The sequence below is a fragment of the Solanum tuberosum genome, unplaced genomic scaffold, assembly GCF_000226075.1.
Source record: "Solanum tuberosum cultivar DM 1-3 516 R44 unplaced genomic scaffold, SolTub_3.0 scf00439, whole genome shotgun sequence".
Taxonomy (NCBI): Eukaryota; Viridiplantae; Streptophyta; class Magnoliopsida; order Solanales; family Solanaceae; genus Solanum; species Solanum tuberosum.
In genome coordinates this window covers 241,049-253,925 of record NW_006239361.1, presented here as the reverse complement: position 1 = coordinate 253,925, position 12,877 = coordinate 241,049, and the positions used below count along the sequence as shown (strand labels likewise).

Genomic DNA, 12,877 nt, shown 5'->3' with positions numbered 1-12,877 from the left:
CCAACTTGAAGACTCTATTCCTACTCCAGTTTATACTTCACTGGATCTAGAAATAATTAAAGATACATCTCGATAAAAATTCAATACAAGCAAACTTGACTTAAGAACTACAAAAACATAAACCTATGAATCAGTTCTTCAATTCTTCAGTTCTTGTTTTCTTGTGTTGGCTACACTTCGGAATCAGAAATCACTCAAATATGAACTCCCTCTATTTGATTGTATTCTGCTTGTAACTCTCTGTTTAAGTGAGCAAGTTTCTTAAAAGAAAATATTACCCTATTTATAAATTTGGACTTGAATCCAAAACCTATTTCAACTTGGACTCCTACTCATACTCGACTTCCTCTTCTGCGTAGAACTTGGAAGCTCACGTGGTATGTTCTTTTTTTCCTACTTCGTGTAGTTTTCCTATTTGATTGAGCTTTGATTTATTTCCTTCTTCAATCTTTATTCACACTACTTCCTTCTTTGTGTATGCTTCCTACTTCACTTAGGATTTCTTTAAGGAAACCTTTTTGCACTGCTTTCTTGTTGAATAAGCAACCCTTCCACCACTTTATAACTTCTAATTCGCGTGGTTGACGTTCTCCTTATCCCAGTCAAATTCGATCTGAAAGGAACAGGTCGTTGCAATCGGTTCCTTTCATCTGTTCCTCTATTTGTCAATTATCAAAATATTTCTCAATCTAATCACTCATTGTAGCTCTTTTTCAATAATTTTGGACTCCATTTGCCTTTTTCTTTTTTCTTTTTATGCACAGAATAAGCATCTTGTCAATATAATTCTCGTAATCTAGCAGTTTGATCATCTGGTCGATACTAATGAAAAATGTTCTAAAAAGAATAGATGAACTTCTCACTGAGAAGTCGTTTAGGAGTTGGTTTGGAGATAAGTTATATATGTATTATATTAAATTTTGTACAAATTGTACTACATTTCATGGTTTGTTAGGAAATGAACATGATGTATAATATACTAATATTTGTATAACTCTAATCAACTACCAAATGAGTTCTTTTTTTTGTGCATGTGGTATGTTATCAAAAATTACTAGTATGAAAACATTAATATATAATCTAGATCAGCATTATGAAAGATGAGATGTGAGTTTGGATCGACACTATGAAAACAAGAGTAAAAATGAAAATTATTGGAAGAAGAAGAGTACATAATCAAGCTGAATAATAGCTATAGATCTTGTTTTCTCTACTTCAACTAAAATGATCATTTTTTTTGTTTTTATATTAAAAAAATCTAAACTTTTAATCAAATAAACATTAAAAAAAAAATGAAAACTTTTTTTAAAAAAAAATATTTCCCCACACCTCTCTCAAGAAAAATGGCCCCACAATTAGTTGCCACGTCACACATACATTGATTCCCGTAAATTGTCCTTTCAAAAATGAGTAATTAATATAATCCAAAATTAACATAAATATAGTAGTATTAAGATATTAATATTTTGTCAGTAATTGTCTCATGTCCACGTAATCTTTGGATAAGCTCCTCCATCTTTACAAACTTGAAGTTACGAATATACCCCTATAATATTTTTGGATATTTAACGTTTACTAGTCATAGTCACATTTTCAACTTCTTACGTGCTCATGAGTAGGACATTTTTTAAAAAATTATTCCCACTTTGGGGATTAACTATTATTATTTTTTTTATTTTTTTATTTTTTTTTATAATGTTTTAAGGATCTCCACTAAGAAAAAAAATAAAAAAATTATCACCGACACTAATTTTGCTGGATCTTCAACATACTCAGAGAATAATATTCAAATTTAGGATAGTTTTTTAAAAAAAAAATACACATAATATTCATAGTCAATAATTATAATTTATAATTATCGATCCCTTCGTGACATCTGATGAAAAAAATAATTATAATTATCGAATTTTTGTTTGAGATTAATAAATATCTAATTATTTGAAAATTAAGTTAACTAAAATTATTTTATTTTATTGTATTTGTATTTATCGATAAACCAATTCAAATTAAAACTCGATTTCATAGTAAATTTTAACTTATTATATACTTTTATATCCCAGAAAAACAAAAAGGTTAAGTGTTAATTAAGTTGACCATATATACCACAGTTACCACTAGTGACATGAAGCAAAAACATTTATCTTAGTATGAAGGTAGGAGAACAGGATTTAACATTTACTATATATATAAGTAAAAAATAATTTTAGTTATGTATAAATATTCAGAAGCAGGCTCTCTGCCTTTACAAGGTGAACAGGATTTAACATTTACTATATATATAAGTAAAAAATAATTTTTGTTATGTATAATTATTCAAAAGCAGGCTCTCTGCCTTTACAAGGTGATGATAAGGTCTATAATATTGTATATTTTACTCTCTTTAGACCTCACTTAATGTGATTTCACTAGTATGTTGTTGTATAAATTGTGTACTCGATCTTACGTGACTTCATCCTTCTAAACCACTAAAAAATATGATGCAACGGACAATACAACTCCTCCCTTATCAAAGTCTTAATTTTGAGTTCTTAAATAAAAAAATCCTTAGTAGAAAATGCTATCCTTGAACGGACCGCGATAATTTAAAAAAGTAAAAGAGGATTCTCCTTCAAATTTACAAATATCTAGATTATTCAATATTATTTCTTTTGTCATTTTGTGAAGAAAGGGCATTTATGTCATTTCGTAAAAGCAAAGAAGAAATGACCATCTCCCTGCAAACTATTTCAACCCCATTTTGATCATCATTTTTCATAACCATTTTCTCATTTCTCACATACCATAAAATCTCTGAAACTTTTCGATCATCCAAGAATGCTTGCAGTTTTTGACAAATCTGTGGCTAAAAGCCCAGAAGCCCTTCAAAGTCCTAACAATGATGGTGCAGTTTCAGCACTGAAAGATGGTTTTTTGGCACAGCATTTCTCCTCTGCCCATTCTGGTTCAGTTACCATCAACCTTGGTTCTTCTGGATTCTTGGCTTATTCATCTGAACGCCAAAACCCTCTACTTCCCAGGTTCTAATTTTCTCAAATCTAAGTTACCCCATTTTTTCATTGATCTGAAATTTTTGTGAATTTTGAAATGATTCTTGTTGTTACATTTTGTTACTGTAGTAGGAAAACAAGATCTTCATTTTGGCATTAAAGTTTTTAGTTGATTGTTTGATTGATTCACAATGTTGACTTTAAATTTCTACCCATTTTCTGGAATCTGCTGTTGTCTAACCCCATTTTCTCTTCTTTTGGGAAAACCTTGATCTGTTTTTTTTTAATGGTCAATAGTTGATTTTTTGTTCTTGTGTTGCTCTGATATCTGCTAGTTATGCATGCTGGATTTGTGATGTGTGTTTTTTTGTAAGTTTTGGTTTGGATCTAACAATGGTGTTTTCTGGGGTTTAGTTTTTAGGAGAGAACCAAGACTTGTTTGTTTGACAGGACAAAAAATTTGTGTTGTTTAATCCTTTTTCATTTTTATTTCATCATCACTGTCATAATCATCATTCAAACTGTTTGGAAATGCTTTATTTAAGCGAGTGTCTGTCAGAAACAACCTCTCTATGTTTATGAGGTAGGGGTAAGGTCTGCGACTCTGTGTACACGCTACCCTCTACGGACTCCGCTTGTGAGATTACATTGGGTATGTTGTTGATGTTGTTATAATCATCATTGAGTTGCTGGTTTAGTATGCTTACTAATTTGTGTAAAGTCTCTTCAGATTATGTCATGTTAGAGGAATCTAGTATTTCGTTTGTAGATTCATTTTCACCATTCTAGACACCATGACCTATAATTTCTAGCTAAGAGTAGGAGCCAAATCAAATAGATTAAAGTCCTTTTTTTGACTTTTGATCTTTAGGAATTTGGATTTATCTACTCTATCCAAAACACATTTTCTAGATACTCCTTAAGCCTCAGAATAATGCCATTCCAGTTGACCATCAAACTTCTTTTTGGTAGTAATGTTATCCAACCAATCTGTATATAAACTTCACAAGTGCGATTTTGAAATTCGTTTAGTGCTGAAGTTGGGATTGTTGTTTCTAGAAGCAGAAGAAAAGCCACAACTAAAGATTGTTGAGGCTGGTGTTGTGCCTCAGGCATATGAATGACTTTGCTTGTACTTCACTGTCTTGGTTCTGTTGTATTGTCAAGTTAGAATAATCGCCTTCATTTTCGGCAGAAACCTCGAGCAGCTTAACTAAACACAATGTGGAAATATTCTAGTCAAGATGCATATTTCCTTGTGCCTTATTTCATTTTTGGGAGACAAGGAAGCGGGAACATTCTTGGGACCTAAAACAGTCTAGCAACTTCGTTTAAGTGTTTTTGCGTGCCATTTGAATTCGTAAAACGGATAAAGTTAATTGGATGATTGCACACTGATATTACTGCTCTGTTCTTGTAGGTTGTTTGCTGTTGTGGATGACATTTTCTGCATGTTTCAAGGCCACATCGAGAATGTAGCACATCTTAAGCAACAGTATGGGTTAAACAAGACTGCAAATGAAGTGATCATTGTTATTGAGGCTTACAGGACTTTGAGGGATAGAGGTCCTTATCCTCCAGATCAGGTTGTGAAGGATATTCATGGAAAGTTTGCATTTGTTCTTTATGATAGCGCTTCAAAGAGTGCCTTTCTAGCTTCTGTAAGTTTTCTTTATCACCCTATCTTGATCTTGACTTATCTTTGATATTCTCGGTCTTGGCTTAAATGTGCAAGTTTTGTTGTTATAGGATGTTGATGGCAGTGTGCCCTTCTTCTGGGGTACCGATTCTGAAGGCCACCTAGTTCTCTCTGATGATGCTGACATTGTGAAGCAAGGCTGTGGGAAATCCTTTGCACCATTTCCCAAAGGTAATGTCAATGAACTTCTAGCTTTGAAGGGAAAGGTCCTGGAACCTAATAAATTGAAAATAGTATTTACTTTTATTTTTCGATAAGTAATCAGTAAGAGAACTTGTATATGGAAAAACAAAGGGGTAGCTCATCTATAGGGTGATTGAAATTGAAAAGCATGCTCTTTGTAGACCAAGCCCCATATTGAAATCGAATGATTTGATGTTTGCCAGATCCACCGAGTCTATTTGTGCAAGTAGTTATCTCTGTATAACTTTTCATTTCCTTTTTTCTGGGTGAAAAAGAGGGTATAGTAGGGAGGGCTAGGTGGGTTCATTTGGCAAGGCTGAGATATGCCTATTCATAATTCAATCAAATGGGATGGGATTTATAAAACTCTGGTTGACACATGGCATGCTACCTCTGTTTTGGTTCTATGTGTCATATGCTTCTCATACTCTTACCACCTTCTCGAAATTGGTTTCTCCCTGTGTTTTATGTTAATTGTTTTGTTTCTTTATGAAGATCCTTGATGTCCATTGGTTTACTGTTAAATCTTTACATAATACTTAATGTCATATTGTCTTGTTTGCTACTTCAGGGTGCTTTTTCACATCTTCTGGTGGCTTGAGGAGTTTTGAGCATCCACGCAATGAGTTGAAACCAGTACCTAGGGTGGACAGCTCGGGTGAGGTGTGTGGTGCAAATTTTAAGGTGGACTCAGAGTCTAAGAAAGTGGATTCAGGCATGCCCAGAGTGGGTAGTGCTGCTAACTGGTCGCAACACTACTAAGCTGACTGCTGTTCTCATCACCATGAAGGCTTCGTTATTAGTTGGCCTTCTATCTGTTATTGCCAACTCGTTCTGCTATCAACTAGTTGATAACTTCTCTATTGCAATGGGTTTTTTTATGGTTTGTAGAGAAATGTTAAAAAGTGAGGAAAGATATTTTATATGACTTTCCAATGCATGTGAATCTCTTTGTGTCGTACACTGAAGTAAGCCATTTTCTTGGCTGGAAGACACTCTAAATAACAGTCTTTGATACAGGGGTTTTGCTCATCTTGTATGCGTATTTGGTGCTTCCATTTTCCTGTTACCCTTGCATTTTCCCATGTTTTCAAATGGCTTTTAGCTAATCTTGGAATGTTACACCTACATGCTGGCAGGCAAATGTTTCTTGCTAATAAGATGTATCGGCAGACAGGTATCAGAAGACAGCTGTGATTAGTGAACACAGATGATTGGATTAAGTATCAGGAATAAAAATTGCATGCTAAAAAGACTGCCAACACAAGCATATTTTTGTTATTGCTATTGCATGTCAACATTTTGTGAAACGTCTGTGATAATACAAGTGAACTAGACTCTTAATATTGTCATTTTCTAAGAGCAAGAAACTAATTATATTAGTGATAACACAGCACCCAATCAAGATAAGTGCAAGAAAACATTGTCTTACAAACTCATTTATGCTAAATTGATATATTTATAGCTCACATTAAAAAGTAAGCGTCAAAATAGTAAAGTAAGCAGCTCTTGTTGCAAGTCCTAGCTGATTTTCAGTCTTTAGCATCAGCAATTCCTCCTGCTGTTATCTGGAAAACGTGTTTTTCGTCAAGGAACTTAAATAACTGAACCATCTAGTTTAACACTGCACTAATCTCGACTCAGTGGAAAGAAGAGATGCAGCAATCACAGATATATAGGGTAGAGTTTCTTCTTGTCTCTGTACATTATAATCACAGTAAGATGAGATAGAAAAACTAATATAACAAGAAAAGGATATCGCTTCAGACTCTGGAAGATTTGGTGCATCGAACACCTTGCAGACACGCTGTTCTCCTTTGCCCTTCCTGAACATTAGTCTTATGGTTGCTGCGTGAGCAAGGACATGACCTCCTGCTGGTTTCTTTGGATCTGATATGAACACACCACCGCCTGGATCAGCTATAACTGCATTCACCAATACAGGTGCTTGTGTTAGCATGGATAGAGTTCCAACGTCAAGAAAGACAATCAATATACAGTAACACAAAAAGAAAGTCTGTTTAGCTGAGTGCCATGCAAAGAGTATTACATAGGAGGTTTTGGAGTCAAATCCATTTACATTGACACTTAGGAAGTAGCAGTGTATATATACACTTGTTTCTGCGTTAACTCTAAACCAATCAACATTTTGTACAACTAAGCAAGGTTGGATTGCATACCTTGATTGGTCATGTAAACAGCAACATTAAATTCCTCAGCTATCTTTATCAATCGGGACAGCATCTGAGCCAACTTTTGCTGGAAATGGCAAGAAGGCGTAAGCATTCAGAAAAAGTGTATCAGAACAGGTGATTGCAGGCTCTTCTTAACACAGATAAATATCAAGAGATAGGAACTAAATAAATCAAATATTATGCTCTGTATTTAGTTATACCTGACGGTCTGCAAGCTCTCCTCTTCCAGTGAAATCCACTCGAAATAAAGCAATCACAGAATCCACAATCTGCAAGTAAAATTTCAGTATCTGAGACAACTGCCATCAGTAATGGTCTTATTCAGGATAAAGTAGATGTTGTGGCTTTCACCAGAAGTCTGAAAGGCTCTTCAGCCATTTTTGCAGCCAGACCAAGAAGCAGGTTGTATTGATGTTCATATGTGTATGCGCGAGCATAAATGATCTGATCGCATAATAAGGAAAGGAAGGATAAGAAAATCAGTACACTAAACAAAGAGCAGTAGATGATTAAATGTGGGTGTAAAAGATACTTTACATTGTCAAGAACTGCTCCAGCGTCCATTCCAAATCTTTCAGCAATGGGCACAACACGATCTGGCCGACTGTAGTACACTAGGTTGAGGAAAAAAGATAAAATGGAAGGGAAGCATTCGCTTGAGTTTCTGCAGCTGCAACTTAATGAAGAGACTAATAGGTGCTTAGTTTGAATTTTCATGCTATATGAGTAGCGAAATATTAGCAAGGATACAATGTTCCCTCAGTGTCAATGTAAGCCACCTTTCCATTCCCTCCTTTCATACTAGTAGGAAGCTGCAATAAATCAGACAAATCAATTGGCAATCTCGTCAAATTCTGGATGATACCACGATTCAGCATAAAGCATACAAAGGATCAGGAGTAATCTACACGATAAAGATGTTTCATTGCTTCTGACTAAGATCAGAGGTAAACCTGAGTAGAGACACAGAGAGTATGAGCAAGTTGTGTCTTTCCAGATCTGAATACATTGTTCATTCAGCAAAGTTAGATGAAATATTCTACTAATGCTTCTACCGCAAGGCTAATACATTAGTTAATTGATTCTTACCGAAATTCCCCAAAAGCTTCAGTTATTGCTGAAGTTTCTATTCCTCCTTCAAAAGTTCACACGAAAAAAGAAAAAAAGAAACAACAAGAATCAGGAGCCTTTTCTGTACAAACAAAAAAGCATTCAGAATTCATCATATAGGAGCAAAAAGTTTACCTCCTAAGAGTTCATCCAATGCCTGGCTTCCAGTTGTGATGCGAACTACTGCCTTCCTCTGTAACAAACATGTAGTTATTTCAGTCTTCTGTTCTTATTTATCTAAGGCACAAATAGGACTTTGCACTTTCTTATGCCACACAAGCAGAAGAATGGAAGTGGACAGCAAGGAAAACAAAAACAGTGATTTTATTCCATACTAATGTGATCCTGTTTAATTATTCAGTGACGTCAATATATTAGTAACGTAAAATGGAATCAGTACAACAAACTCCAGTAAGTTCATGCATAAAACGGAAAGAGAGAAGAAAATGTATACTTTGAGCAGAGCCTCACTCCCAGTAATGTAGCCGAAGTTCTGCAAGGATTACGAAAAGAGACAGTAAGTAGCAGAAAAAACAGATGATGGTATAATCAACAGGAATATGACTATCAGAACATAAATCAATATAAATCATCAACCACTATCTTCTCAGCTGCTTCACAGATCTTTTCAACTTTTGCCTCGGATAACCCTTTGATCCCAGTCAAGTTCTGGAAACAGGAAAAGTTAGATACTTATTAGATGGAGGAGTGACGAATGGAACTATAAAGCAGCACTTAGTGGATAATAACACGAGTTGCTTTTTCCTTTCACCTTCTTTGTGTGCATCATCAAGCCATTGCACGTGTAGATACCAGCGTCTTGCAGCTTCTTCACGTCCCCAGCATTGATTCCATGAGTGATCACTGCATAAATGACCAGTCATTTTAAACAAACTTGCTGATTTGACTTTTAATCCTTAGAGAAGTTCATCAGGATTACAAGAATTTATATTTGTTATTGAAAACAGAGAATGTAGCTTCATCCTTCCAGTTTAAGATCTGTTATGTATTTTACATTCAATTGTAAAGTTCAAGGAGATAGCCATCTATTAAAGACTACTGCATGACATACCTTACATGTAGATATCAGGAGGAGCATAATACTACAAATTTGAGTTTGTACTCTCCTAAAACACAGTTATTGAGATATCCAATACATTCATAACATTCAAAAGGACCGTGATACATATGATCAACAATGAAAACATCATAAACAGAAGAGAAACCCGAAACTGTGCAAATTATGCTACAATGATGAGATCAAAACACACAGACACATTGATGGAAAAATAGGATAAACAGTAAAATAATGAGCATAAAAACAGTTACTAAAATATATGGACATAGTGTAATCAACTGATTTGGAGCCAGAATTGTATGAGTTAACGAAGAGAAATACAGAGAGCAATGAATTTACTAAAATTAAACAAAGTTCCTTGAATCGACTATAAAAGAAGAATTGAAACCGAAACCGTGATAATTCTCCACAAACATAAGATCAATTAACACACGAAAACACAGCTAGCATTGATAGAATATTGGAACAAGTGGCTTGTGCGATGAGGAAAGAGTGATTATACACATAAACGATCTGTACTAAACTATTCCAGAGTAAAACATAATGTATCACAGAAAACCTAATCACATTCAGATCTATCGTAAACTAAAATGAATTCCGAAGCTAAACAAAGTTGCTGTTGATTTTTCTCAGGTGAAATTTACATATCGTACTCCACAACGCAGTGTATTGAGTCAAACTGAAAAAACAGAGCCATATTTTTCATTAAATAACAAGCAAAATCAAGCAGCACTGGATAATGAATATTTGAAGTTAAACAACGATACTGCTGAATTATGAAGAAAAACGAGAATACGTTGTTTACTGACAAAGCTGAAAAATGATAATTATACGAATTTCACGACGGGAAGGAAAATGATATTACGTTTATCAATAGCTTCAAACAAGTCTTCTTCATCGTCGATCTCTTCTCTTTCAACGAGCTGTAACTGATCTTCAGGCCTGAAATCAATCAATCAACACATCAGAATACACACCACAATCAAAACAGAACGATGAGAAAATCGTAAACAGAGAGGTGAAGGAACTGGAGAGTACTTGAATGCAAGCATTTTCAGAGTGATTGAGAGGATAACGGTGATCGGAAATTTGAAATTTTGCTAAAAGGAAATAGAAATGGTGGTGTTTCGCGTGAGTTTGTAAATATGAATCCTCTCGGAGAGTTGTTAAGCCTTATATACACAAGGCGGAACCCGCGAAGTTCTATGGATTTGAATTTATTTTCGTGTTTGGGTTCCGATTGCATGTAGTCACGTACAGTTTACTCTGGTGGAGCCTTTTTCTTAATTTCTTTGAAATTTTAGAGATGTAATTGTTTGTAAATGGAAATCACACATGCTAAGGAACGATATTATTTTAATTTTAACTGTTGAGAAATGCAAGTTATATGCAAAAATGGTTTAATATTTTAAAAAATAGTACTGTAGTAGTAATTTATGGTTAGTTTAACGCTCGGTCTTAATTAGAGCGTGAATAATATAATATGAGAAACTCAATATTAAGTACATTTAGAATATGATCTACAACTGGTACCATATCAAATATCATTTCATGTGCAAATAATTGAAACTTACTTATCTAAGTTTTGCGAGAAAAGACATAAAGTCACTACTGAAGTTATCTCGAATTTTCAAAAAGACATATTAACTTTGCAATCGTCATATTATTCCACTAAACAATTTTGAACAAATATTATTATATCATTTTTCGATCAGCCCCAGATTTTAAGAAGCAAGTGTGTTCACACACCAATCATTACATGACACGTGTTAATTTAATTTTATTTTATTTTATTTTCATTTTAGGTTTTTTCTTTATCTTTTCTTTCTTTCTTTCTCTCTCTCTTTTACTTTTTGACTTATTTTGATTTTGATTTCATCTTAAATTTCACTTCATCTTCCATCTCCCACTTTCAAGTGATCCATCCCTCCATTTTCTTTCTTTTTCTTCACCTCCCGGCTCCCACCCACACTCCACACCCCACCCACCACGTCAAGTTGAACCTTACTCCCATTTTTTTTTTCTTTTTCCTCTTCTTCTCCGGTCAAATTCTTTATAGAATTCATACTATTTTTTAGACTTTATTAAATTATTCATAACAAAATTAATTATTTTTCTAAGAAAATTTAAAATTTTGAAAATATCATCTACTCCTTTTCATATAACATAAAATTTAGAAATGATAATTTTAAAAGAATCAATGCATTTCCCAAAAATTGATAGAACTTAATTGAAATCGGATAAAAAAAACTATATGATACTTCCTAATCATCTTGAAATCTAATGGTTTATCAAATTGTTCGAAATGTAAGAAAAATATTTAGTAAAAGTTTTAAAATTAAAGAGAGTAAAACTAATAGTAGTAAAAAAATGAAGGTGAAGTTGTGGTAAAAATTGTGACATTGAAAGTAAAAAGCTTCAATGGAGATGACAATGGTTTTTTGAAGAAGAAAGAAAGAGAAAAAAAAAAGAAAAAAAAAGTTAAAATAATAAGAAAATATATTTTATAATAAAGTACTTATAAAAATAAAATTATATTTGTTATTTTAGGTTGCTCACTCTCTTTGAGATAGTGCACACCACTCTCTATGTCAGGCGGATGAAAAATGATATAATAATATCTGTTCAAAATTGTTTTGTGGAGGTAATAGGACGATTGCAAAGTTAAGGTATCTTTTTAAAAATCTGGGACAACTTCAGTGTTGTCTATATGTTTTTTTTCAAGTTTTGCTTATGATTTAATGACATTTTATAAAGTTGATATAGATTATGTGTCGAGAGATGGAGATTGGAGGCCCTTTCACACTTAAGCAATACTTCAGGTTTAATTGCTAGGTATATGGAGAAGTTTATATTCTTGGCTCGGAGTAATAAAAAATGATTACATTGATGTATATAACTTAAACTCATAAATAAATATAGAATAAAAAGATGTATGCAAACAAGTGAACAACCAAGGTAGTACTTGTGAAACTACTGAGTTGGGAGAGGAACTGAAAGGTCTTGACGTAGATAATAAAGAGAGAATAACCTCTTGTTCCTATTCCTTATTTTTTCCTTTGGAAATTGGAAACTAAGGACATTTTCAATACTTGCAACTCCTGTGGAAGCAGTTCCAATAGCTCCTTGCACCTATTAATTTGGATTTTGGGAAAGACATCACTTGTGCTGAATCCAAAAATTAGTTAAATCGATTCTCGTAAAGCGAAACATGACAAGTAAAAGTGAACATAGAAAGTAGTGGGGCCACAGATCCACAGGTCTGATTATAAATTTACGTGAACTCAATAATTTTTATTATTATTATTATATATAATAATTTGATGTTGTAAAAACTTATAAATTTAAATTCTAATTGTCATTGTAAAATTGATGAATTCAAATCATAACTTAACATTCTTATATAAAAACTCATAAATTTCAAATCATCTAATGCAACTCTGAAATATAGGTTGAGAAATGACTATGTGATATTATGTGTTAGAGAATGAGGAAACAAGAAAAGTGAAGAAATCATTTCATTCATAGCCCAAAATTTAATTCTGAAAAAGGATGATAATCATTGTCTTTTCTTTCACAAAAAAACCCAAACAGATAAAATAAAGTGATTTTCCCTCTCCTTCTG

General features: G+C 33.4%; 2 protein-coding genes across 2 annotated transcripts; one reads left to right on the top strand and one right to left on the bottom strand.

Annotated features, from left to right (window-relative positions):
* The first annotated feature begins 2,734 nt into the window (after nt 1-2,734).
* On the top strand, nt 2,735-5,938 carry LOC102595083 (stem-specific protein TSJT1). The gene is made up of 4 exons (XM_006363398.2): nt 2,735-3,017; nt 4,408-4,648; nt 4,737-4,857; nt 5,441-5,938. The coding sequence occupies exons 1-4, from the start codon at nt 2,815-2,817 to the stop codon at nt 5,629-5,631; spliced, it is 756 nt and encodes a 251-aa protein (XP_006363460.1). The 5' UTR covers nt 2,735-2,814; the 3' UTR covers nt 5,632-5,938.
* A 332-nt stretch (nt 5,939-6,270) lies between these two features.
* On the bottom strand, nt 6,271-10,386 carry LOC102594747 (meiotic recombination protein DMC1 homolog). The gene is made up of 15 exons (XM_006363397.2): nt 10,291-10,386; nt 10,118-10,194; nt 8,947-9,038; nt 8,772-8,843; nt 8,629-8,667; nt 8,310-8,367; nt 8,154-8,199; nt 8,018-8,063; nt 7,815-7,876; nt 7,602-7,668; nt 7,416-7,508; nt 7,265-7,333; nt 7,050-7,128; nt 6,629-6,795; nt 6,271-6,446 (listed from the first exon to the last, which is right to left on the bottom strand). The coding sequence occupies exons 1-15, from the start codon at nt 10,302-10,304 to the stop codon at nt 6,402-6,404; spliced, it is 1,026 nt and encodes a 341-aa protein (XP_006363459.1). The 5' UTR covers nt 10,305-10,386; the 3' UTR covers nt 6,271-6,401.
* Nucleotides 10,387-12,877: the final 2,491 nt, after the last annotated feature.

Bases quoted from the DNA above. Each gene is read 5' to 3' on its own strand.
- LOC102595083 (XM_006363398.2), top strand. From the start codon at position 2,815: ATGCTTGCAGTTTTTGACAAATCTGTGGCTAAAAGCCCAGAAGCCCTT. The intron at 3,018-4,407 runs GTTCTAATTTTC...CTGTTCTTGTAG, and splicing joins CAAAACCCTCTACTTCCCAG to GTTGTTTGCTGTTGTGGATG. The intron at 4,649-4,736 runs GTAAGTTTTCTT...TTGTTGTTATAG, and splicing joins AGAGTGCCTTTCTAGCTTCT to GATGTTGATGGCAGTGTGCC.
- LOC102594747 (XM_006363397.2), bottom strand. The intron at 9,039-10,117 runs GTAATATCATTT...TCATTTATGCAG, and splicing joins GTTTGAAGCTATTGATAAAC to TGATCACTCATGGAATCAAT. The intron at 7,334-7,415 runs GTGAAAGCCACA...TTTTACTTGCAG, and splicing joins AAGAGCCTTTCAGACTTCTG to ATTGTGGATTCTGTGATTGC.